This window comes from Lagopus muta, chromosome 1, assembly GCF_023343835.1.
Source record: "Lagopus muta isolate bLagMut1 chromosome 1, bLagMut1 primary, whole genome shotgun sequence".
NCBI classification, from domain to species: domain Eukaryota; kingdom Metazoa; phylum Chordata; class Aves; order Galliformes; family Phasianidae; genus Lagopus; species Lagopus muta.
The window spans coordinates 73825984-73852070 of record NC_064433.1 but is presented as its reverse complement, the minus strand read 5'-3'; the positions used below and the strand labels follow the sequence as shown (position 1 = coordinate 73852070).

The 26087-nt window shown below is 39.2% G+C and overlaps 2 protein-coding genes across 6 annotated transcripts in view; both read left to right on the top strand.

Annotated features, from left to right (window-relative positions):
- Window positions 1–8043, top strand: part of ARHGEF5 (Rho guanine nucleotide exchange factor 5) — a 46382-nt gene extending 38339 nt beyond the window's left edge. For both annotated transcript variants that reach the window (XM_048927030.1, XM_048927021.1), the window contains exons 12-15: window positions 339–500; window positions 906–976; window positions 1301–1405; window positions 1675–8043. In XM_048927030.1, the coding sequence (XP_048782987.1) occupies window positions 339–500; window positions 906–976; window positions 1301–1405; window positions 1675–1829 (493 nt within the window). In that variant the 3' untranslated portion in view covers window positions 1830–8043. The remainder of the gene's footprint in view (window positions 1–338; window positions 501–905; window positions 977–1300; window positions 1406–1674) is intronic.
- Window positions 8044–10290: 2247 nt separating this feature from the next.
- Window positions 10291–25876, top strand: NOBOX (NOBOX oogenesis homeobox). Of its 4 annotated transcripts, none has more exons than XM_048934571.1 (9): window positions 10291–10684; window positions 13395–14084; window positions 14486–14592; window positions 14824–14942; window positions 15706–15827; window positions 21156–21426; window positions 21936–22270; window positions 23830–24197; window positions 24529–25876. In XM_048934571.1, the coding sequence occupies exons 1-8, from the start codon at window positions 10654–10656 to the stop codon at window positions 24192–24194; spliced, it is 2040 nt and encodes a 679-aa protein (XP_048790528.1). In that variant the 5' UTR covers window positions 10291–10653; the 3' UTR covers window positions 24195–24197; window positions 24529–25876. The 4 variants fall into 4 exon arrangements, with proteins under 4 accessions (XP_048790528.1, XP_048790527.1, XP_048790530.1 ...); XM_048934573.1 differs by lacking the exon at window positions 10291–10684 and adding exons at window positions 10937–10998; window positions 11616–11688 and having other exon boundaries at window positions 23830–25876; XM_048934572.1 differs by lacking the exon at window positions 10291–10684 and adding exons at window positions 11141–11226; window positions 11616–11688 and having other exon boundaries at window positions 23830–25876.
- Window positions 25877–26087: the final 211 nt, after the last annotated feature.

Here is a 26087-nt window from a genome sequence, read left to right as displayed (position 1 = left end):
TTCCTCCTAAATGATAGTATGAAGTCTCATGAACGTGCAAATTAATGAAACAGAAAAAGTAGTTTAAAAAGGTGGGTGAAAAGATGGTGTTTTTATTATGCTGTAATCTATTACATAAAATCTTGACAGAGTTTGCAAAGGTTGTATTTCTACCCTTTTAGTTAAATCTTCTCTTGCCTTCTCAGATTTCCAGCAAAAACAAAGCTTACGGTGTCTGAAGCAGATCAGTAATCATTAAAAACTTCTTGCTTTCCTAACATCAGGCAATTACATGTACTTACTTGTTAACCTTCATCACCTTAACAATCACAATTTTTGTTCCTCCTCTTTACCTGCAGGGGTGGACGTTTTGTTGTGTTTGATCATGCTGCTTTCTCAGATGTGCGTGGGGAAAAGTGTGAGATGAAACTGCATGGAACAAACAAAAATGTTTTCCGTCTGTTTCTACTTCAGAATTGCCAGGGAAAGAGAGTGGAGTTTCTATTTCGCACAGAGACACAGTGAGTTCGCTCAAGGTTACCTTAATATGTTCCAATGCCATAACCAGTCACCTCCCATGAGCCTAGTGGTTGTCCCTTAACTACCAATATGCTGAAATATAAAGCACAGCTGCTGAATGGAAACTCAGAAATCATCCCTTTGCCATAACGAGTTCCTAATGAATCATGTTGCTCCTCTCTCATCACAGCTGCTTATAGAATACTACAATGTCATTTCATACCATCAGCCTGAAAAAATGGGAGTTTCTGCCTTGTCCCACCCTTTTTTCCACTTCTTCCCCTACTTCTGTAAGGACCCACTTGCTGACCCTCCTGTGAGGATGGACATGTGCACACATGCACGTGCACTCTTACACTGCTGTCCCTCACACTGAAATCTGACGCATACCTGGTGATGTTTTTCAGCAGTGAGAAACTGAGGTGGATCTCTGCTTTGGTTCCTCCACAAGGGGAATTGGACCTCCTGGAATGTCCTGGTAAGACTGCTCTGCTATTATTACCAAGGAGAGTGGGCAACTTGGAATTACTGCAAGGTGGATTATCCCAGAATGACTCCATGGCAGAATATTTTCCTTTACGTAATTAAAATATATTCATGTTTTTTTCTCCTCAGTGCCAGGTTCTGTCAGTCATTCTACTTATTTTTTATTCCTCATTTGGTAGAAGATGTGTAATCTCCCATCCAATTCTCTGCTCTTCAGTGGTTGAGCAATCTTTTATCCCCTTCTTCATCTGGGCTGATACATAGAGACTTACTGTTAGTTTCTTGTATACCATTATGATCTTTCCTCTCCTATTAGATGCACCACAGGTTCAATGCATAAGGATGTACAAAGCTCGGGAAAATGATGAGCTAGCTTTGGAGAAAGCAGATATCATCATGGTTATGCAATACAGCAATGATGGTGAGCAGAATGAACGATATCTAAAATTATGGTTAGCAATTTACTTAAGTAGCATAAAGCTTTTAACAGCACAATCCAGCTTCAGAAGGAGCTTCTCATTTGTGGTTGTTCATCTGAAAGAATGAAGAGATTTTTTTATCTTCATTAAAGAATTTTATATGGAAGCTGAAAGGGGCTTTAGGGATTTGTTGGAGTGAGGTTTGAGGGAAGAGTAATGGAAAAATCCTCACCTATTTTGCCTCATGTTGTGTTTGTCCCCACTCCTACAGGATGGATGGAAGGAGTGAGACTTTCAGACAGGGAGAGGGGATGGTTCCCCTCAGAACATGTGGAGCTCATCTCCAGCAAACATGCACGGCAAAAGAACCTGAAAGAAGAACAACGTGTGAAGAATGCCAAGCAGCAAGTCTTCTGCAGGAAATAATTCTACCTTGCTTGAACCTGTGCAGTCTCTCTGCTACAGAGAAACCATCTTTTTTCTATTGTTCCTCGGAATAAGCACCGCTGCAAAGAGTGTATTACAGATGAATCTTTTGCCAAAGAAAGTGGGAATTCAACCGGGAAAATATATTCACTTCCTTCCTGTCACCAGAATCACAGCAGCAGAAGGGAAAAATGTTGCATGTATTGCTTGCTTTGTGTTAGTAGGGAGTGACTTTAATCGTACAGAGCAATGGAATCTGGATTCCTGGAAATGTATTCTGATTTTACCACTGGCAAGTTACTTCAGAATTCTGCCTTAGTTTTCCTATCTGTGAAATGGGTTTATACTTACCTACCTCACTGGATGTTGTGAGGCTAAATTGATTATTATTAGCCTACTGAGAGCTTTGAGTTTCTGAGAAAGAAGGCGCTAAGCACAAAGCACAACATAAGATGAGGAAAATTTTCCATTTGAATATCCTCTTCATGTCTTGAGAGTATTGATCTCCTTTCTATAATTTCTACTTGGAACAATGGATCTATTTGATCGTACACATCTACTGTTGTTTTCTTTTCTTTTTAAAAGGTACAGATACAATGAAGCACTAAGTCTTAGCATGCTATAAAGAATCCTCAGTAACATTAGAATACACACTTGAGTTTTAGAAAGTTTTTGGAAGTCACTGTTATGATTTTCTGCACCTTAAGAAGTATAAAACTGAATTACAGAATTGTAGGAGCTGGAAGGAACCTCCAGAGATCGAGTACAACTCCCCTGCAAAGCAGGTCCCCTACTGCCAGCTACACAGATAGGTGTCCAGGGAGGTCTTGAATATCTCCAGAGAAGGAGATTTCACAACCTTCCTGGACAGCTTGTTCCAGTGCTCCATCACCCTTACCATGAAGAAGGTCCTTTGCATGCTAGTACAGAACTTCCTATGCGCAAGTTTATGGCTGTTTCCCCTTGTCCTGTCCCTACTGACTGCTGAAGAACCTGTTTCACAGCAGTCCCCCTCTTTCCTGAATCAGAGTTCCACTAAGCCATCTGAAATGGCCCTGTTTTCTACTCTACCTCCCACTCAAAGTAGAACAGTTACTTTTTATAAAGATCTGACATGTAGGTACATGCCCTGTACAAAATAACCATGTCTAGACATTTGGAATGAAGTTGCATTTTCCTGCTGTCCTAACTATTACAGCTGATATGATACTGCATGCACCATTTTGCACACTTGTGGTAGACGCTGAGATATTTTGCCACTGTAGATAAAGTCAAAATATGTGCCAGGGACTCTGTTGTATTTGTAGAACTCTCCAGTTGTAAGTCCAGTTTACATGTAGTCCTGCTTTTGTGCAGAACCTGTCTGAGCACATGCCTTCAACTGTAAAATATTGTTGCTGCTGCATTTAGTTATGTTAATACAACATCAAGTATATGAATCAATACACCAAAGAAAACTCTGTATCTTTCTTGCATTTAATATATTTTAAGAATTATCTTCATATTTCCAGCTTTCCTTTTGTATAACATTCTGCCTTTACAGAATCACAGAATGGCCAGGATTGGAAGGGACCTCAAGGATCGTGAATCTCCATGCCCGCTGCCACAGGCAGGGCCACCAACCTCCTCATTTAATACTAGACCAGGACCCCATCCAACCTGGCCTTGAACACCTCCAGGGATGGGGCATCCACAACCTCTCTGGGCTTGCAGCACCTCATCACTCATAGTAAAGAACTTGCCCCTGACATCCAACCTAAATCTTCCCTCTCTCAACTTAAAACCATTTCCCCTTGTCCTGGTGTTATCTACCCTTTAAAAGAGTTGACTCCCCTCGTATTTGTAGGCTCCCTTTAGGTATTGAAAGGCTGCAATGAGGTCACCCTGCAGCCTTCTTTTCTCCAGGCTGAACAAGCCCAGCTCCCTCAGCCTGTGCTCGTAGGGGAGGTGCTCTAGTCCCCTGATCAGTTTTGTGGCTCTCCTCTGGACCCTCTCTAACAGTTCTTTCTGGTACTGGGGGCTCCACACTTGGACACAGTAGTCCAGATGGGGCCTCGCAAGGGTGGAGTAGAGAGGAACAGTCAATTCCCTGTTTCTGTTGGCCAACCCTCTTCTGATGGAGCCCAGGATACCATTTGCTTTCTGAGCTGCAAGAGCACGCTGCTGGCTCATGTTAAGTTTTTCATCCATCAGGACCCCCGGGTCCTCTTCTGCAGGGCTGCTGTCTGGAAGGACTGCTCCTTCCAGTCTGTATGGATGCCTGGGATTCCTCAGTCCCAAGTGCAAAACTGCACTTTGCTGTGTTGAACCTCATTAGGTTCACCTGGGCCCATCTTTTGTGTCTGTTGAGGTCTCTCTGAATGACATCCCTTCCTTCCTTCCGCTGTGTCAACCACACCACTCAGCACTTGCTGAGGATGTACTCAATTACGTCGTTGATAAAGATGTTAAAGAGCACTGGTCCCAAGACAGCCCCTGCGGGTGCCGCTTGTTACCGGCCTCCACCTGGACATAAAACCATTAATCACCACCCTCTGTCTGTGGCCTTTCAACCAATTTTTTTATCCATTGAGTGGTCCACCCATCAAATCCACATTCCTCCAATTTGGAGATAAGGATGTGGTGGGGAACCATGTCAAAGGCCTTGCTCAAGTCCAGGTAAGTGACATAGGTCATATTTCCTTTGTCCATCACTCCATCACTGCATCATAGAAGGCCACAGATTGATTAAGCATGACTTTCCTCTGGTGAAGCTGTGCTGGCTGTCTCGGATCACACGCTCATTCCTCATGTGATCCAGCATGCCATCCAGGAGGATCTGTTCCATGATCTTCCCAGGTACAGAGGTGAGACTCACCCACCTGTAGTTCCCAGGGTCCTCCTTGCTCCCTTTCTTATAAACGGGAGTGACATGACCCTTCCTCCAGTCATCCGGGATCTCACCTGACAGCCATGATTTTTCAAATATGTTGGAGAGCAGCTCAGCAACAACCTCAGCCAGCTCCTTCAGAACCCTGGGTTGCACGCCCCATAGACTTGCATACATTCAGTCTCATGAGGTGGTCTTGGACTTGCTCTGCCCTTACAGTGCCCTCCATGGGGATTTACCATCCTGATCCCCACCTAGAGGTTTAGGGATGCAGGGCTCAGGGATGTGAGAAATACTGGAATCCTGGCCACCAGTGAAGACCAAGGCAAAGAACTCATTCAGTACCTCAGCCTTCTCTTCTTCCGTTGAAGCCAGTTCTCCTTTTACATTTACCAAAGGAGGTATACTTGCTTTGGCCTGTCTCTTCTGGCCAATGTACCTGTGGAATGTCTTCCTATTGTTTTTCACATCCCTCTCCAAGTTCAGTTCTGCCTGCACCTTGGCTTTCCTAATCCCACCTCTGCAAGTCTGGACGGCATCCCTCTATTCTTCCCAAGTGACACGCCCTTGTTTCCAGAGCTTGTACACACCTTTCTTTGCCTTCAGCACGCCCAGCAGGTCCTTTGCCAAGCCATGCCAGTTTCCTACCTCCTCAGCCCGCTTCCTTATTCAGAGGGACGGAGAGCTCTTGTGCTCTCAGGAAGGCATCCTGGATTCTTTATCCTTTAATTGCCATGTACACTGTGGTATAGCTTATTTTAGCCTATTTACGTCAGTAATTGTAGCTGGATTTAAATAAATAAATGAATAAATAAATAAAGTTTTCATCCTAGTAAATTCATGCACTTCTCCCATTAAAATAAAATATAAAAAAAAGTCTGCTTCCCTGATTTTAGATTTTCATATTAAATGAGAGTAGCTGACTATTTTCTGAATATTTTCAGAAATATATTCAGTATTTTAGTTTCTTTTTTCCATAAACACTCCTTTCTAAGTTAAGTACAAATTGCTATACTTAGCAAAGTTAGTTAAGAAAACTTGCTTCACTAGCCATGGTAATGATTTCAAGAGACTTGCGGTGTAAGTTTGTGAATGTTCTGGAATAGTTGCTGCTGCAGGTTTCCTAGTGGTATTAGTCATCAGTATATAAGGTTAAGCTAAAAGAATGAAATAGAATGAAAGATAGAATGAAAAAGAATGAAATCTCTTCACCTAGAGAAGATGGGATTTGGACCTACTAGTAATGTGGAATTTTTGAGCCCCTCACTAAGAGGAAGATACTGAGTTACAAGAATGCTTGGAAAGAAGAGCAACAGAGCTGCTGAAGGGACTACAAAACTAGACATGCAAGGTTACGGAACAGGGCTGTTTAGTATGGAGAAAAGGAGAGTAGAGAGTAGATCTCTGCAACTACCTGAAAGGAGGTTGCAGCAAGGTGGATGCTGGCCTTTTCTCAAGTGACAACTGATGGGGTGCAAGGAAATGGCCTCAAGTTGTGCCAGAAGAAAGTTAGACTGGATATCAGGAAGTTTCTTCACAGAAAGAATAGCAACACATTAGAACAAGCTATCTGATGGAAGTGGTGGAGTCACGGTTCCTGGAGGTATCTAAGTGATGTGTGGATGAGATACTTAGGGATGTGGTTTACTGGTGGATTTGTAGGGTTAAATTGATGGTTGGACTTCATGATCTTAAGGTTTTTTCCAACCTGAAAGTTTCTAGGTTTGTCTTTTTAATTTACGATCCAGACTACAGTATGCATACTTTTCTTGCCTAGAAGAACTGAACCTGATACATAGCTCAGAGCAGAAGTAAAGCCCTATCTCAAACTACACAGTGACATAAGAAAAGTTATAAGCTTCACCAAGATCCACAGATGTTTAAAGATCCAAAATACCTACTCATTCAAGTCTTATGAAGTGTAAAGCGATCACAATCACTGATGTTTCAATCGTGTCTGTGTAAGGTCATCTTTTACAAGCAGTCCCAGGTGTATCGTATTTTATCAGCTTATTGCCAATTTCAGTTAGAAGTCATCTTGTTAACAGTGTGTAAACCAAGAATTCTTTACTCTTTCAACTTCTGCTCTCAAGAACAAGTGGGCGTATTATTTGTTAGTCTTCCAAGGTGATTTTTAAGTTAAACTGTGGAGACACTATTGTTGTGAGGGATAGAATGCTTATACTGTTTAACTATTTGTATCAAAGGTTAACTTCTCCCTTTTAAAATACACACATCCTGTTGTCATGATTTTGTTTAGGAATATTTAATAATCTACTTATGCTTTTAAGTGATTGTATCCTGTTTTACTTTGCTTACATTTCAGGTAGTTCTCAGCTTCTCACTGTCTCTAAACTAGTTAGCTGCAGCACCATCCTACCTCCAAAATCCATAAAAAATCTCCACTGACTTGCTTCATGCTTTTTGAGACTAACTTTGTAAAAGCTAAGGACTTGTTAATTAAGCTACTGCAATTCTTCTCAACAGCTCTTAGCACCTTCAACTGTACATTCAGTTGATCAGAATCAAGTTGACAATCTTCTGAATCCTATTAATCTTAATTGTAAGTCAGAATCTCTCCCTTACATTATCTAAGAGGGCCAGCCTGCCTTCCCAGAAAATTGATATTAAACAGGCATAGGTTAGAGCTTATCTGCTCCTTCTCTACACTCTGCTTATAAGCCAAAGAAGGTCCACTGAACAAGAACACTGAATGAGAAATGACCTTTAAACATATGTCAGCAAGACCTGGGACTCAAACACCAGTGCTGTTTATATCTGGTCTCCTGTGTAATTAGCTTGAGGCATCTATTTGACATCACAGAGGCTACAGAAAGGAGTAGCCGTGTGCATAAACAAGAACCTTATAGCCATATGTAGAGCCCATCTGAAGAGCCATAAAATACGTAGTTTTAAAACACATCCCTTCCACAGAATCACAACACACATCCTAGTAAAATCTATTATTTGAACAAGAATCTGCTAATGTTTTACACTATAAACCAGTATGTTTATTGCTGAAGCCTGAGAAAGAAAAAAAAATTCTGTTTCTAAATGTGAATGGTTCTATTTCTAAATGTGAATAATCTTAAGAGGTAACCCTTCTTGCCTCCTTGTCATGGCTCCAAGTGCACCAACAGGCTTCTATTACCCTGAATGGTTTCCTACACCAATTAATTTATTCCTTATTGTCTCTGGAAGTATATTTGAGCTTAAGCATAGGGACATAGGAACCACATTCCTATGTAGGCTTGTAGGCCTGTGCCTACAGAGACAGGAATACCTGCCTCTCACTGCAATTCCTTCTACTTGTGACTGCAGCCTCCAGACAGACCAGGGCCTGTTTCATCACCTCACCCTGCCTGATTCATCACCTCACCCTGCCTGAGGCTGTCAATGGGCCCTGCTATCATCACCCTGCACTGACGCTCTAGCTGTGCATTCTGGTCAGCAAGGACACCACCTCTGCCTGTACTGGGGTCATCCCTGGCTCCAGGCTGGTCTTCACTTACAAAGCCACACCAATCTTGCAATCTTGCTGTTCCTGGCTTTCCCAGTGTGCTCTATTAGCTGGAAAGATTCAGACAAATTCTCTCATAATCTGTCCAATTAAGTGTTCCTGTCAATGTCAGACATGCATTCTAAATGCCATATAAGCTAAATTTCTCCAATGAGTTTCACACACTATATATATATATATAATAGATAGATAGATATAGATTTTCATTTTTTGTTATATGGTACTCCAGCACATAGAAAATTTAAGGGTAATCATTAGAACATTTAAGATCTGGAAAGTAACCACACGGAAAGAAGAAAAATTTGAGACTGTAAGATTCAATTCTTAATTCCAACTGCACAGAGCCAGTGTTCACTCACTGGGAACCTAAAACCCATTTATTTGGAATAAGATGCATCTGACAACAGCAAACTAAAAGTAGTAAGGTTTACAGTAGATAAAAGAACTTTAAACCAAACATAATGGAACAACACTCGACAGTGAAAACAAACACATGAAAAACAAACACATCAGCATCACCTCACTAACAAAAAAACAAACAAACAAAAAAAAACACCTTAGGTTTTGCACATAAGCATAGGCAGGAAAGGAACAAATTTATCTATAGAGAGTGATTCAAGACAAAAACCTAAATTAGGGTTCCGACAAATCAGATTAGGATCAATTGTAATGATTCTCTTTTGCAGACATTCCCACTACTGCTACAGGAACAGCTGGAATGGTGATGACCATTAAAGATTGTGGCTTGAGTGAAGGAAGAAATCAAACTCAGTGCTAACTTACTTTAAAAGGTGGGCTGTAAAAAGAAGCATGAATCTTTCACAGGAACCTTTTTAGACATATCTGGACAAAAAATATAAATAAGTAAACCAGCATTTCCATGCTGATGTGATAAAAAAAGAACTTTAAAGCTAACCCACATTAGAGGGCAATTATGCTTGTTTCTTTTTGCGGTAAGAACAGCAATGAAATACAGGCATGAGCTACATTTGAAAAATTTTGTCAAGAACCTGGGAAAATCTTGGTTTATGTCTAAAAATAAAACATTTTAAGTACTATTTTTTTGGTTTGTTTGTTTTTTGTTTTTTGTTTTTTGTTTTTTTTTTTTTTAATTTGGAAAGTTTGAAATACATAAATATATACATTGCTCTAAAAACTAGAGGGTCACAGCCCTGAAAATCTTGTATTTGTTCCTTCTAAAGAAAGAAAGCATTCTCCATAGTTCTTTGTCTTCTTCAGAATACTAGAAAAAGCTAATATTTGAGCCAGATACTAGAGTCAGCCAAACTTTATGCAGTAAGTAAACACAGTTTTGATTAGAGACAAGAACCTCTAAAGCAGTCTTTCTTTTTTATTGTTTTTTTTTTTTTTCTTTGGTTTAACATTTAAGAGGTTCTATCCACTCTAAGATCAGATTTGTGCCTGGTCAGCTGGATGCCTCTGAGAAATTAAGCATCATTTTAGCTTCGTTAACACTCCAGCCAGCATCTTTACATTTACTATCTGAATCAGCTGTACTATCATACCAATTGTACTTCATTTACACAACGCTGCTACACTTGCTTCATTTTATACTCATTTAACACTGTAAAATTACTCTTGGGTCAAAGCATCTCACCAGCAGAGGAGAGAAGAAGGATCACTTCTTTTGACCTGCTGGCCATGCTTCTTTTGATACAGCCCAAGATATGGTTGGCTTTAACTGGGCTACAAGAGTACATTACTGCCTCTTGTCCAGCTTGTCATCTGTTAGTATTCCCAAGTCTATTTCAGCAGGGCTGTACTCTATTCTTTTATACCCCAGCTTGTATTGATAGCGGGGATTATCACAACCCAGGTGCAAGACCATGCACTTGGCTTTGTTGAACCTTGTAAGATTCATCTGGGGCCACTGTTTGAGTCTCTCTGAACAGCATCCTATTCCTCAGGTGTGTAGATCACACCACAGAGCTTGCTGTCATCCACAAATTTGCTGAGCATGGATCCCACTGTAGTTGATGATGAAGATATGAAATAGCACCGGTTAGACCCATGAGTGGCATCAGCCTTCACTCCATCCAGGTATTGAGCCACTGACCAACTCTCTCCAAGCACGATTTTGCAACCAATAGGAGCCGTGCCTCACCACTAGCTGCATATCAGGGATTTAGTGTTGCCTCTCCATTACATGTGGTTCTATCGGGAGTCCTTGCATCTGCTCAGGAGTTGCCCGCCTACTGCCACCCCTTCCTTGGCCAAGTGGCTGAGATAGCTCTCTCAGATAGCGGCTTCTGGGCAGCGCTTTCCCGTCACTGGCGCCGCAGCTGGCTTTGATTAGCTGGCTGGCCCCGCAGTCCTCACAAGTCTTGCTGCTGGGCGGGGCACTAACAAGGCCGCGCCTGGCTGTGGCGGGTTGGACGTGCGGCAGCTGTCCAGCCGGCAGGGACGCGGTGGGCATGGAGGAGGAGCGAACGCTGAAAGGGACAGGTAAGGGTAGAGTTTCAGGAATACAGCGCTAGCTCATGTTAATCACCAGAGAGAAAGCACCCGACAATAAACCTAACGAGCAGCCCCAGGAGAAAATAACAACCCCGTCGTCTCCTCCTCCAAGCTGTTATCTGGGCAGTAATCCTATCAAACCTGGGCCGGTACTTGCAAGATGGGTGATAAGAGCTCTTGCCCTAGGGATAGCTGCCATCTTATCCAGTGTGCTGTCTCGAGGCTATGGGCTTCTGTCAGCTAGCTCAGTGTCTGTGTGTGGCCTTGGAATCACAGGGCTTGTAAAAGTATAGGGCAACCTGGTGAGGAGGCTGAGGTTGCTGATCTTCCCGTTTTAGCTCTCCAGTGTGATCCTGCTACCTCAGAGTTTCCAGGCTGGTGGTGCTTATGTCCCCAGTTCTCTTCCTCTTTGTCTGAGTTGCATGGATGTTTATGCATGCCTGGGTTGCTTTGCACCAAATGCTCAAAGCACCCTTGAAATCTTGCTGTCACTGTGCAAATGCTTACCTTGTTCTAGGAACTCTGAGGAGGTGATTGCAAGAAAAAAGGACAATTTTGCTGCTTGTTTATACGACTTCAGACTTTCTGAACTACACTAGTATGATCTACCTGTTCACTTAAGATCTCTTTTATTTCAGATTATTTATCCAAAAAAATGTGATGTTCAATCAGGTCTCTTGCTGTAGCAATGATGAAAAGAGAGGGCTGGCAACCCTCTCTGGTTGTTACTGTGAAGGTTTTTTTTTTTTTCTTTTTTTTCTTTTTTCTTTTTTTTTTTTTTTTTTTCTTCCCAAGTTTTACTTTCATTTCAGGTATCTTCATGTTGATACCAAGTTTTGGGTTGTTAGGTCTTTGCTTTGTGTCTAAGAAATAGAGGTGGCAGATTTTCTTTTTTTTGATGAAAGAATTATTCCTGCAGGTGGTGCAAAAATCCTTGCCTTTAATCCATTTCTACTAAGGATACAAGGAATGGGCACACGACTTCAAAACAGGTTTTGTGATTTAAATGCATACTAGTTCATAAATGAAAATAAAAATTAGTTGGAAGGGTCTTTAATCATGAAGCTGAAAGTATTATTTCTAATTTGAGGCACAGTATGAGAGGATGAATGATGTGAAAATACTAGTTTTATCATGTAATCAGCGAGAACAGGACTGAAACAAGATACAGCAGGAAGGACAGTGGAAAAGGGAATTACATAGCATATGTATACATAGCTTTTCCCTCCCTTAGTTCTTAGCCTCTCCCATCTGCGCTTGTAATTTCATCTCATCTCATGTAATAGCAAAGGAAACTTGCTGCTTAACAAGTACATAGTTTTTTGCTACTGTCTTTTTCCTATTGTACTGATTCAGTTCTCTTAATCCTGTAAAAAGGCAAATTGAGAGGTCTTGGAAGCAGTCTGATGTCTATTTGTATGAATGCTTTCCATGAATGCTTACCCAATTGACTGATGTTGTGAGTTTCCTACTCAATTAACAATTGTTTAAGAAAGAGGCTTTGGATCAGAAAGCAAGTTCTTTATTTTGACATTGTGCTATTTTAAGTAAAAAGTAGGAGAGAATGATTTTTTTTTTTTTTAATGCTTTGCTCCCCAATTAAATTGCCATGTATTCTCTGTAGATGCTTACAACTGAAATGTTGCCAGCAATCTGCTAAAATCTTCCTCTTTCCAGAAGGAAGCAGAAATACAGTTCTAACTTTTTTATTCACTTTTATTCACTTTTATTCATTTATATTTTTTATTAGTCACACTGAATTCTACATGCATTCTGAGTCATTCAGTAAGATTTTTTGGTTTGAAAATGTATGTTCCAGCTGGAAAAGAGCATGTTTTATTTTTTGTTCTGTTAAACTAATGGTTGACCATTTTATTTCTCTTGCTATGTTGTTTCTTAACTGTCTTCTACTATTTGATATCTGTTAGCATAATACAGTCACTGCTTTTTATTAAACGTGGTTGGACTTCATCTATTTTTGTCTTCAGGTACCTTCTTCACTGCCCATTCTTAGGTCTGTTATTCATTACTGTTGTGTCTGAAGCTGAAGAAAGTTAAGTCAGTTAATAAATGTTCATACAATTTTTTTTTTTTTTAAAACTTTGATCAACTTCAGTATGATAGAAACAGAAGCCTCTATAATGAAATGTGGTGCCATTTGTCAGATAATAACTGCTGACAGAATAGACCAGACTCTGGCTTTCATTTGTCTTTAGCTTATTTTTGTAAAGAGTCATTTGGTGTCTTGACATATCATAGATTTTTTTATTATATTCTTTATTCCAAAGGCCTCTGTTATTCACAGTGCTGTTTTCCTTAAAAGTACTACTGTTAGTTACATGCAGCTTTCTCTTGATTTTTCTTTTTTTTGGTGTGCGTGTGTGCTTAGTATTAATTACTCCTATAGTCTGCAGTTGACTGTTTTTGCAGGCATCTTTTCTCTCAAGACGAGGCTTTTCTAAGATCAGATGTTTAAATATCTCTATGTTGACCATATTGTATTTTTTTTTTCTTTTTCTATCTTGGTCACTGTCTTATTTTGAACTCTCAAAGTATGTTTGTCTTTTTTCACACTGTTAATTTTTATTGCAGTGTTTCCCCTTTTCCATGACTGAAACTTATCTTGGTGCACGTGGGTAAGAAAGCATACATATGAGTCAGTCTGGGGAACACCTTTCTTTTTTTTTCTTCCTTGTAGAGTGTAAGAACAGCAAGGAGGGCGTATCACTGAACACTGAGCACTTTGTGATTGATGCTGATCCTCTTGGTGGACGCAGTACGGGGAGTAATGCGCTAGTTACATTCCAACTTGCAACTAGAAAAGAAGTTGGGGATACCCTGGGAACAGAAGATAAGGCTAGCCTTGTGAAGGAGGAAGATGGTAGTTACTGCATGCTGCAAGACACTGAGTCAACTTCTCAAGACTCAACAGCCCTTCCTCTCAACCTTGCCTCAGTGTGTGGGCAGTTGTCAAATTTCCTCAGCAACATAAATTCTGTGCCTCCTCTTCCTGTGGTTATGTTTGCACAGGCACCCATGGATAATTCAGGGTCATTCAAAAAGAATGAAGGTTATTACTCTGATGTGACTGAAAATGTGGCAAAGAAAAAAAATAATTGCATAAGTGGAGTATGTGCTGAGAAGTTACCTGGTGCAATCTCTGGAGATTTCTGCAGGCTAGCACTGTTAGAGGATGTATATGGCCCAACTACTTGCAGGTCAGTGCTCTGTACTTCAGCCAGTATTGGAGGTCAGCAGTCCTACACGACATCTTCATTCCTGAAATCTGGAAGTAGTCATGGTGAGAACAAGCAGAAAAAAGATTTATGTGAGGATCCAGAAATTCTACTGCCAGTCAAGAAGAAGACACGCACCTTCTATAGTGCAGGTAGATAATGCGGAACCCAGTGGTAGGCAGCTATATTTGTACTGATAATGGCACTAATGTTTCTTACATTGTCCTGAAGGCACAGCATGGAGATGCTGAACTGCCCTAAATAGTATTTTAATTGCATTTTGCAGTACTAGAGGTTGAGAACTTCAGTTAAAAGTTTGCCAAGTCTTTGTGCTTGAAATATTGCTAGCGATACTATTTGTTTTACTGTGGAAGGAGACATTTGCTTACTTCTGTGGTTTGCTTTTAAGAAAATACCACCTATGTTGTTCATGTATTGCTAACTACATTAAAAATTTGGGTTTTTATTTGTTGTTTTTGTTGTTTTTTTTTTTTTTTAATTGTTGTTTGTCTTCTCCTCATATGCTTTCAGTCTCTTTCTGTGTTGTTTCTAGAGCAACTAGAAGAGTTGGAGAAGGTGTTCCAGGAAGATCACTACCCTGACAATGAAAAGAGGAGGGCAATCGCAGCTGTAGTTGGGGTGACACCACAGCGTATCATGGTAATAATGCCTGTGTGGGTAACAGTGACTTATGGGATTTGTGCCAAAAAAAGTGTCAGGAGGAGGAACTGAAGCAGGGAGAAGTTAATTTTGCTGATGCTCTGTGGAAGCAAGGCTCTTCAAGAGTTCTGGATTCATCTGAGCAAGCATGGAGGCAGTCATTGCTGTTTCTTTGCCTGTGTTCTTGTGTGTAGATCATTTTCCATCTGAATGTTTCTTTCTATTGATCAGGTGTGGTTTCAGAATCGCAGGGCAAAGTGGAGAAAAAAAGAGAAGTTGAATGTCAAAGGCAGCAAAAAATACTCAACATCAGCAGCTCTGGCAGTCCATGCTGGGTCAGACATTTGTGGGTGAGGGACTTGCTCTGTTTACTCATTTCTCCACAACAGATACCTAATGAATTAAATCTTCACCTATTATTTTTGACCTTTATTTTTAAGCCATGGAGAACTGATCATTGAGATGAAGTTTTATTGCTCACCTGTTTTTCTCCAGCTAGACAGGTTCCTAGCAAATTATTGTAGTGCATCCTCTTAAGAGAGCTATTGGACACAGTGTAGCACTGTTTTACTGAAGCCATGCAGAGAGCAGTGTTGAATAGAAAGGATAAAGGAAATCACTCCTTCATTTTTATTTTCGTTTTATGTGTTCTTTAGGCCCTTTGTGTGCATACAGGAAGCTTTTTATTCCAGACCTCCTTCCACCATCATTGAACATTTTCATAAATTTGTCACTTGGTGATGGAAAAGGTGCTTGCATGTAACAAATATCATGGAGATATGGGCTTCTATGAAGAAATGAAAAACAGCACGTTTCAGAGATGAGGGGGGAACAGAGAGAGAAAGAGAATCTGTTAAGTGACAGATAGGAGACCACCTGATGGATTTCACTGCACTGTCCCTGCTACTTATCCTTTCCACACAAGTAGTCTGAGACTGCTTCCCCAAATATTGGTCGATAGTGTTCCTTGCACTCATAAGTGCAAAGACAATGCTTACTGATCTAATGATCTAGGATCTATCTGTTGTAGGATAGCTAAAAAGGTGTGTATTTTGTGGTAATGTCTTGCATTGTGTTCCAGTTTAAGTTCATACCTCTTATGTACAACTCCAGGGCACCTCTTCTGCCAATGCCTCCATTGCCTGATCAGTCTGCCATATTAAGTGTAGACACTACAGCTGGGAACTGCTCCAGTAGGGTCAGTGAGCATTCTGCGTTGCTTGCTTCCTCCTCAGGTGAGACCCATATCAGTGCAAACCTTATTGTTGTTATTTTTGGTGATGTTGGCAGGCTCTCAGACACTTCAGAGAGGTCATGTTAGAGTTCAATCACATCAGTACAAAAAGTGACATTAGATTTAGCAGTTCTACCTCTGTACTAGCACTAGAGCTAGATTTACCATTCTTATTCATTCATGCTATACCACAGCCCAGCAAGCAATTCTGAACATGAGTTCATAAGGATATGTGGTTAAAACATTCTGCTGTTATAGCTGAATGACAACTGTTGCAACTTTGGGTTCTCCCACATGATGACAAAACTATTATTTTGGCTATTATGTGCTCTTCAGGGCAAAAGTACAAATCTGCCTATATTGAGCCATTTCTTTCTGGAAAATCTGTACATTCAGATCCAATTCTTGATATGGAAAAAAAATCAAGATAAAGGTTTATGGGTTTTTACTTCCTGATCCTTTGAACTTGGTGCTGTGTGTAAATCTAGCTTTTATGCAATATGCATTTCCTTTACTTGTCTGAAACTCCAGGATCTTTAGTATTAAGGACATGTAGGTGAATTCTCTTTGTTCTCTTTAAATCAAGCTAAGCAGAAAGTATTAAAGACTGTTTGTCATCTAAGGCTGGTAAGTATTTTCCAAATAAATATTTGTGTGACAAAAATATTACCATTTCTAAATTACTTTGCAGCAAAGAGGTGTATGTTTTGCTAGCGAGCATAAATTGTGAAGTAATTTATTTATTTATTATTACTATTATTTATCCTAGTTTCCTGAGGAGAGGGAGTAGTGTGGTAGGTGTAATGATACAGGCTGAACTCGCTGTTTACGAAACCCACCCTTCCTTCCAGTCTTAAAGTTACATTCCTACAAGTCATGGGAAAATTGCTGCCCAGGAAAAGTAGAGATCTGAGTTACTGCTCCTTCTGAGTGAAAAGATTGCTATTAAGAGAGTTCTCATAGGAGAGAAATCTGCATATTCCAATAGCAGGAAAGCCTTCAGTCACAGCTGTATCTTAGATGTAGGACAGTAAAACCATGAAAAATGAGACTTCCTTTTTTTTCCCCCTCTTCTAGGCAGACCCATTTATCCTCATTCAGAAATAAGCTTGCTCATAAACAAAGCCAATTAGGGCTCACCGTTTTTCTTAGAAGACTTCAGAAAATGAAGAAGATAAAACATGGATAGGATAACATGCCAAGTAAAAGGAGGAAAATAAAGAGTGAACAAATGAATAAAAAGGTCATAAATCCACAAGGCAAAGGCCAGGAAAAATGATCTCAGTGGAAAATCGCACAATGGCAGATTTCAGCAGAACAATCTGTGACCTATGCAATGATGCAGTTATGCTCAGAGACTGGCCTAATTGTTGTTCAGGTGTTATCCTTGGTAGCAATGTTTCTCCATGTTTCTCCACTTTCAGCTGGACAAGCAAATTACGTGTGTGAGAATGCTACAGCCTGTTAACTTTTGTGAAGTACTCAGTGCCTTTTTTTTTCCTTTGCTTTTTCCTTTTTCTCTAGACATTGGTTATCTATTTTTTTTTTCTTTTCTTTTTTTTTTTTTTTTCCCCCCTCACAGTTTCATACAGTTATCCAAAGAAGTTGGTGTGGTGATATTTTTCCATTCTGGCAGTTATGGATAGCACAGCTAATACCAAAATCAAAAGACTCGATTGTGCTTCAGAAATTTTTCTTGATCTTAGAATGGTATTATGATTTCGATAGATAGGTAGCTTGCTTTAAACAAAATAATGTGCATGTATGTATTTGACATTTCTAATTGTTTGCAGTTTATTTGACTGAGACTTCTGACAATTATATTACTTTGATTTAGTGATTTAAAACATACATGACCTCTTAGAGATGAAACCTGAATGTCTCTGAGTAGGACTGAACTTCCTTACTGTTATGGAAAGTTTGGATGCATGTATAATTAAATGCCTTTTACATGAAAAACAAGAACATGTTTATGCAGGTAAGCACTGGATGTGCATGTACATAAACTTCCAGTTATAAAAGTTCCTTGAGCAAAATCAGGCAGTTGTGTTTTGGATCAAGTTGTGGTTTGGATCCAAAGTTTGGAAATTTTGTGTATTTTATGAGATTTCTGGTGATTTAGCTGTTGATGCCAACTTTTCAGAAACTGTTTGTAAGCTTATATACAGATAAGTATTTACCCCCATAGAAATAAAAGCTACTTTCTATGCTTCTGTTAATTGAAGTTTTGTTTTTTTTTTTCCCCTTGGTGATTTTGCAGGAAGAGCTTGTAGCTCTTAGGGAAATAACAATGTGATTGATTAGCCAGAAGCAGAAATTTGAATGGGATGGAGGAGCAATTTCATGAAGTTCAATATGATCTGTCAAAGAACAGTAAATAAATCTCATAAGTCCTAATGATTTCACTATTCTTTATTCTGGCCTTTAAACAAATTAAAACTGGTGATGTATATCCTATATGGCAAACAAGATTCACAACTTTTAAACAAGTAGTAGGTTCTGTTCTACTGAAAATCCATAAGATCAGACCAATGCACTTCTCCTAGCATTATAGTTATAACCTGAAATTGGTATACTCATCTTTAGTTAATTAATTGAAGAATGCTTGTGCTCCTAACTTTAAGATTTTCTCTGCTTTGAAGATGCCATTTGCAAGAAAGATGCATTTTTTTACAGAACTTATAGTAATTTCAGGAAGAGACTGTGTATGAGACAAGCTTTATGATGGTCCTTAAAGTTCCAGTAAGTGCTGTGATTACTATTAAACAGGCATATTTTCTTTACAAGAAACTGGATTGTTCAGTGTGTAACTGACACTCATAATAACAGAGACTTTTGCTGAAGTCTTGATGCTTGAGAAAGCAGTTCTAGTATAAGTACATTGTCTGAGGTTAGTTTTGTTGCTCAACATCAGCTGCACTGTACCCAACACTGTGCTTTTTGAGCAACTGGTCATGTTCCCCAGAGCTACTGAGCAGTCTGCAACCAACTGCTTGGTTATCTGCCAGGACAGTGACAGTTGTCTTATACTGAGGACTTCTGGAGTCAGTATGATGAGAAAGTAATGTATAGCAGATACTGGGAGAAAGGGCTCCAAAGCAGATAGGAGTCACCCTAGATTTTGGAGGTGATCTGATGATAGTGAAAGCAACTCCCTAAAACAGTCTTATAGTTAAAACCATGCCCAGTTTTAAGTTCATGGACAGATCTGTAGCATAAGAAGATGCATCTTCCTATGCTATCCCCTAAAGTTTAGTAAAAGACTGAAAACAGTTATCTTGAGAGTAGCATACATATCCTTCACATCTTTTTCTTTCCTTTTCACTTAAGACTGTTTCAGTCATTGGAAAATCTTGCCTTAATGAATGGCTTTCATAGTTCTGCCAGGATGCTGAGAAAGAAGCTATACTACAGCAAAGACATTACTCATAGTTCTAATGTCACAATCCACAAGGGCTATTTTGTACTAAATGTTTTTAAATATTTTTTTTTAAAGATACAGAACATATTTCTCATTATGTGTGAAAGTGGGTTTAAAATTGTTTTTATGGGTTATCTTATTAACACTGCTCACATTTGTCCTGAGCATGGATAAGGCCAACTTCAAAATAGCTAATTGTAGTATTATTGTTTAACTGAAATTTATCTGGATATAGAGAATTTTTCAGATAAGTTGTACCCAGTATGGCTATGGCTTCATGAAGTTTGTGCAAAATATTACATTCTGGGGCGTTGCAATCAAAGGCTTTTGTAAATGAAAACAGAGCTTCGGCTCTGTTTCTGGCCAAGTTATTTTGTCTTGTTATGAAACTAAAAGTTGTTTTGACTTGTTTTACAAACCTTGGACTGTATGCTATGTCAAAAGAATTGTGGACGTGCAACGTAAATGCTGCCTGAAACAGAAAGATCATATTGAAATAGCAAACTAAACCACTTGGAATTGCCTGGGAGTGTGAATGGTTTAGAGATGCCATGTCTTGATCTAGTTTTTTAAATTATCCCAAACTCAGGGCTCTTCAAGTTTTCACTGAAAGATCCTGTCTCTTTTCATAGGTGCAGTTAGTTGAAAAGAAAATCATACAGGAAGATATATTAAGATAAATGCAATTGCACAGCTCACTGGAGAATTTTAGAAATGGAACTGCAGATGATTGAAGTGGAATCTTATCAGCTCTCTGGACACGCATTCCAAAGTTTTATAAAGGTTGCTCATTCTAGCTGCAGCAGTATTATGTTTAGGTTTTATGCCAAAGGCATACATCTGGTAGAGTGCATCTGATGTTCCTCTTTGCCTGTGAGAGTGAAGTACAGCTGTAAATTATTCACACTGCTATAGTATTCTCTGAGTGCTTTGCCATGTGTGGAAGTAGACCAATTGTTCTTGAATAATAATGCCTGAGATATATTTTCATATCTGCTCATCCTTATTCTGGTTTGGCCTAACTAGTCTTGAAAAATCATTTCCATTGCCCTATATTCCTAAAGATAGTTAAATTTCTCTAAACAGAAATTTGATGTTTGGCTTAATGGAAGAGCATTTTGTTAACATACAAAGTTCTTGAAGACCACATATAAAATTCTTGAACATCTGTGCATACATGTTCTGGATCACTAGCATATATGCTTATAAACTTTTCCTATCATGTCCTCTTTCCACAGAGGTGGCTTGGTAAGAAACTACTCCATTCTTCTTTTCCAGCAGTGCCTGAAGAGACAGACTACTAAACAAGACTAGCTACTGAAATATGTTGTTGTGCTTTCTCATCTCCCAGCTTCCTTTTCCCAAGGCTGACATCTATGTTATCTATCCTTTTGCTTTGTTTATTTTAGTGTTTGGCATGATTCATCAAATGCATATCAGGAATGAAGGTTGTGTTTTTAAAACATGGCTGAGATTTTATGTCTACAAAGGCATGCTTTTTGTTTCTTCCAGACTAGTTGAATTTTTCAAAAGGATAATCTGTGCAGCACATTCTTCCCAGAGGACAATAGATGTGGAAGAAGGCTGAGGGATCCTGTCTTTCTTTCCATTAAGTACTTATTTTCATTTGGCTGCCTTCTTGAGAGCTGAATAAATCTACTATACGGAGACTAAAATTCTGAGAGTAATCGTAGTTAGTTAATAAATGTAACTGTATGTTCCAGAGAGCTTGTTACTGCTTGTTTTTCTTCCCAGAAGAAATGCTGCTACTTATTCACTTTTATTCACATCAGTTAACCTACACTCCTTCACTGGCATCTTGCCTTTCTGTTTTGATACTTTTATTAGACTGATCCTTTGCTTACTCCTTTCAATTTTTAGTATGACAGTCTCTCTTTTTATTCACAGTCTCTCCAGTGACAGGGATGATAGGATCTTGTGAAGCAGTTCAGACAAAGGCGTTGCTGCAGCTTGACTTCAGTTCCAGCAGAGTGGAGTGCTTCCAAAGCCTTCCTAGTCCTCCACCCATTCGTAGGGCCAGCCTGCCTCTCAGTCTTTCCTTCAGCCCCTACGGTCACATTGTCCCATTGATGTTGGATGCTCCCAACAGTGAATGCAGCTTGTCCGGTCAGGAAAACAGCTCCAAGGAGGCCTTCGCTTATAGCATCCAAAATCAAGGGTAGGAGTAGATGAGACTCTCATTGAAGAAGACAAAGAAAGTGAATTTTGGGAGGGCAAAGCTGGGACATAGGACAAGGAAATATATGGGAATGTAACTAAGAATTCAAAAGAAAACAAACCCTTTAAATGGAGTATGGAAAAGTGTATAATGATGTTGTAGGACTATGCACTTACCTCCAGAAAACTGATAGCCATAATAATTGCATGTACATCAAGTGGTAGTGAAGTTCAGAAGCACATCCTTGAGATTAAGTGTTGGTGTTTGCCACTTAGAGAGTGGAAAAAACTAAAAGGTACTCCCCATCAATGTGCTATGTTAGAGAATCCTGCTGTTAATGCTCTGTCTCTTTTTTCTTGTGTCTGGGATTTGGAAGAAAACATTGGATTCAGATAAGGATTTGATGGTTGTCAAGGGTGAATAAAACAATAGTTGTATATGTTAGAAGGTGCTGTTTGGGGTTGACTCTACTTTGAACTCTGAATTGCTTCTCTTCTTGCGTTCCACAGCTTGTGTTCAGCAGTTTCTCCTAAGCAGCTGGACTTTATAGGCAGTCTAGAGACCCCATACTGTCAGTATGGCAGCCAGGGTGGAACTTACCAGCTGTCCCAACATCCCCAGCATCATCAGTGTTCCCAGTTCCACCGTCTGCCATTTCACCGACCCAGCAATGTCTCCAGCATTCACCTCACTTCTACAACACCAACTGAATCCAGTTCAGCTTTCCTTGCCTCACCTGGCAGCAGTGGAATGGTATCCTATGGGCCAGCAGGAGACGCACAGGGCTATGTAGAAAACCATGTGGAGGAACAATCTGTGTTACAGTGGCAGAATGGAAATGCAGGTAAATTTCTGAAATCTTGACATGCCACTCCTCAGGAGTGTCACCTGAAAGCCTCAGGGTGATCAGTGGTTTTACTGGTGACTGAGAGAAAGAAGGAACGTGCTTGTATATGCATAATATATATAAACTGTTTTTTCTCCTTTCCCCATAATCTTTTGCTCTCTTAATAGGTCACTTACCACTTAATTTGAATGCAAAGTTACTTCTTAGGTTATATGTTATACAGAATGTTACTGTGTGTGTATATTAGGTACTACAATGGTTTCATCTAGATTGGAGAGCAACTTATGTTTTTTCGAAGGCTTTTTTTTTTTTTTTTTAATTCCCTATGGGAATTTGTGATATCACTTAGAAAATTATGCTGAAATGCTTTATTCTAAGTAACAAAGTAGAAATGGCAATATTGGTATCTTTTTGTATCTGTATTCTGAATTTGTTCAAGTCCTAGTAGGATCAAAAGATAATACTACAGCCATGTATTTAGTTTGTCTGTCAGGTTTGTTAAAATAAAATTACAGTCTAAAAAACACCTCTGATCAAATAAGAGAACAAAATGCTTTCAGACTGCAGATGCTGCTCTTGTACCATTTTTGTGGAGGTCCTTTTGTCAAGGAAAAAGTCTGACTCACAGGATGACTGGTGCAAGCTGACTCGCTTTTCATGGCAAACATTTTCTAGAACAGTTGGCAGCAACTCTTTCTAGCACTAGGCCTGGTTCTCCCCTCTGGTTGTAAGGCAAAATTATTATTTTCTGTGGTTTTTCAGTTTAAAGTTTCAGAAGTAAGGGCTGTATTCCAGAATACAAAGTTATTATTTTTATAGCATGATGACAGTAGAGTGTGTTACCTATCTTAGAGCATGTCATGCAAGCATAGAGGGGTGTGTAAAGGTATAAGATTTCCTAGGACTGACAAAGGGGTATTGCTGAAGAAACAGCCTCTTACTTCTGTCTGGAGCACAACAGGTAGTGAATTAAAAGTGGTGTGGCTCTTTCCTGATAAGTAGGGCTGGAGATACAGAAATACAGTGGGGAGAGAACCAAATTAATGTAGCTACACCACAAATTCTTACTTCAGCATGTAACCCAGTGAATAACTTAGTTGTATTAATATATACAAATACAACAAACATTCAAGGTTCAGGAATTGCAGCTATCAAAGTGGATCAAAGGATGATTAAGCATCCAGCTCATGTTTTGCAGAGCTCACCTGGAAAACTAGAGTGGAGGAATAAAAAACAATATTGTGGAGTCTCCAATATCATTACACACACCCTGTATCTGTGCCAAAGTGACATCTTGTTATTTAGATTGTAGTAATGATATAGCTTGAGTTTTCTCTGAATATAAATGTTCTGAATAGATAGACTGCAATGTAAACAAAACTAATCTTCATATGTGTATGATATCTGCTCTATTGTAGTAACTGTTAAGGAATAATTGTAACACTGTTTTGCAGTGAGTACGCTGTCAGAAGCAGAACATGCATTTTTACATACACATAATTTTAATTCTATTTTCCTTGTTGTCATGATTTTTTCCATTCTTGCTTTTTACTCAGTGGGTATCACTGCCAATGAGATTGTCCCCTGGAATGACTGCTACATGCAGGGAGCTCTGTTCTTGCATCAGCTGTGCTCTCAAATGCCATTTTCTAGCACAGCAGGAGAGTCTTTTACAGAGCAGATTTTGTACACTCAGCTGCCTTGCCTGTCTTCTTCTACATATTGCCTTCAAGTGCTCCATGGAGCAACATTAGGATCCATGCCACATACTGGAAAACAAAAGGGAGCGATAACATCAAGCCAAAGTTCATACCAGAATCACCAAAAAGAACTGGAGTTGACATCATTTGCTGAAAGAGAGGAAATAGGGAGCAGCATCAAGAAGGAAGAGAGTACTGTTGGTAATGGAAATGGAGAATAAATGGTATGAGTAAAATGAGGCAAAATTCTGTGTTTTATCAGACTTATTGCGTTATAAGTTGAGTAGCTACATAGGATTGATTTTCTACATATCTCTTCAAGGCAGAACTTCTTGAGAAAGAAGAGAGGAAAGGATGGCTTTTTTTGTTTGATTTCCCTAATGACTTTTCAGAAAAAAGACATTTATTTTAGATACAAAATTATGTTGCTCTAGATTTGCTGTAAAGAGTTGAGGGAGGATGTTTGTCTAATTTTGCAATGTGAATTATTTCAAAAAAATCCAGGCAATTCTAGGCCATGTGAGAATTGAATTTTCTTAATCTGTTTTTCTTCAGATGTTAAAGAAGAATTGATTGATGCTGTGTTCTGAGAAAAGAGGAAACATTACTATTTGAACTCCAAAATAAGAATAGAGAAGAGAATATCATACCATTTACTGTTTTTTTTTTTTTTTTTTTTAATTATTATTATTGCCATTATTGTTTTCCTGCTCAGGAAAGAAGCTGGAAAATTTAAATCAATCTAACTTCTAGTCTATGTTGTTTTCTTTTTGGTTGTTGTTTTTTTTTTTGTTGTTTTGTTTTGTTTTTTCCAAAATCTGACTTTATTCTTAATAATTAACGAGCATGCAGAAAAAAACAGAGCTGATACAGGCAACACAGTCCCCTGGATAGGTGGAAATTCTCAAGAGTTTGAAAGTATGGCTCTCCTGGGAAGAGAGCCCAGGAAGATTAAGTTGCATACAAAACGAGGAGGAACTCCAGCACATACAGCTAATTTTAGGAACTACAGACATTACAAGAAGTGTTGTGGGAAGTCCAATTTGTTTCATGTTTGCCAGCTTTAAAATGCAAATACTATAAAAATTAATATATTCAAACTATAAATGTCAGCGATATAACCGAATCTCCATCAGCTATTAGTTGATTTGCTTCTAGTCTGAATTGCTGAGAATTATGTTGTTCAAACTTAGGAATTGGTAACTTAAATATTAGGTGGGTAACACTTTCATGAGATACTAAGATGACACAACACTTGAAGTGACTCAGTAGCTGCAAGATGGGTTAATACTTTTAACTGTCTTTTTCAGTTAACAGAAACTGTGAACTGTTCAGTGTTTTGCCTTGCATTCGCACCTGCATCCTTTTAGGATGTGTAGCAATTTAATCTGATGGGATGTTTCAGCTGTGGCTTTTCTCTCACATTCTTGCAAATCTTAATGTGGGAACATCAACCTGCAGTGTTATTATGAGTAATTTAGTACAGCAAGTGATCTTGATTCAGCAGTCTTGGCTGCTGCTTTACTTGGGGCTGTCCTCTTAGGAAATAGATAAAAATACACCTTTGAAATTAGCCATCAGTTGTAGTAGCAGAGGACTTTACTGAAGAGGTTTTATACCCTGGTTCATAAACAAATGGTTGCAATTCCTATGAACTGTGGCTTCCAAATAAGCTTTAACCAGATGAATGCATAGGATGTATAAGGAGTGTCTAAAATATCAGGATCTTGCCATGTCCTTCTGAGGACAAACCATTGTCTTACACAGAGTTGACAGTGCTTTTCCTCTGATGATTTCTGTGTTGAACTGTGAGCCTTTTCATTGCCTTTTAGACACAGGCATGGCTTAAGTAATTTTTACATTACCATGTTCTATATGCTTCTATTATACTCTATGAAATTAAGCATTGTCAGGTCTTCTGCTTCATTTTTTTTTCTGTACCATGAAGGATGTTGGTAGGAGTTGAACGGTGCTGGTCCACTTTTTTTTTTTTCTTTCCCATTTCAATGTATTGTACAACATTATCAGTGGCCAAAGGCTAAGCAATGTAGGCAGAAACAGATTTATATCACGAATCTACAAAATTGAGAAGGAATTTTCTTTTCCTAGAGCAA

Excerpts from the sequence above, each read along its gene's own strand:
- NOBOX (XM_048934571.1), top strand. The coding sequence starts at position 10,654 with ATGGAGGAGGAGCGAACGCTGAAAGGGACAG. Across the intron at positions 14,943-15,705 it reads GCTGGGTCAGACATTTGTGG|GGCACCTCTTCTGCCAATGC; the intron begins GTGAGGGACTTG and ends GTACAACTCCAG. Across the intron at positions 15,828-21,155 it reads GTTGCTTGCTTCCTCCTCAG|TCTCTCCAGTGACAGGGATG; the intron begins GTGAGACCCATA and ends TTTTATTCACAG.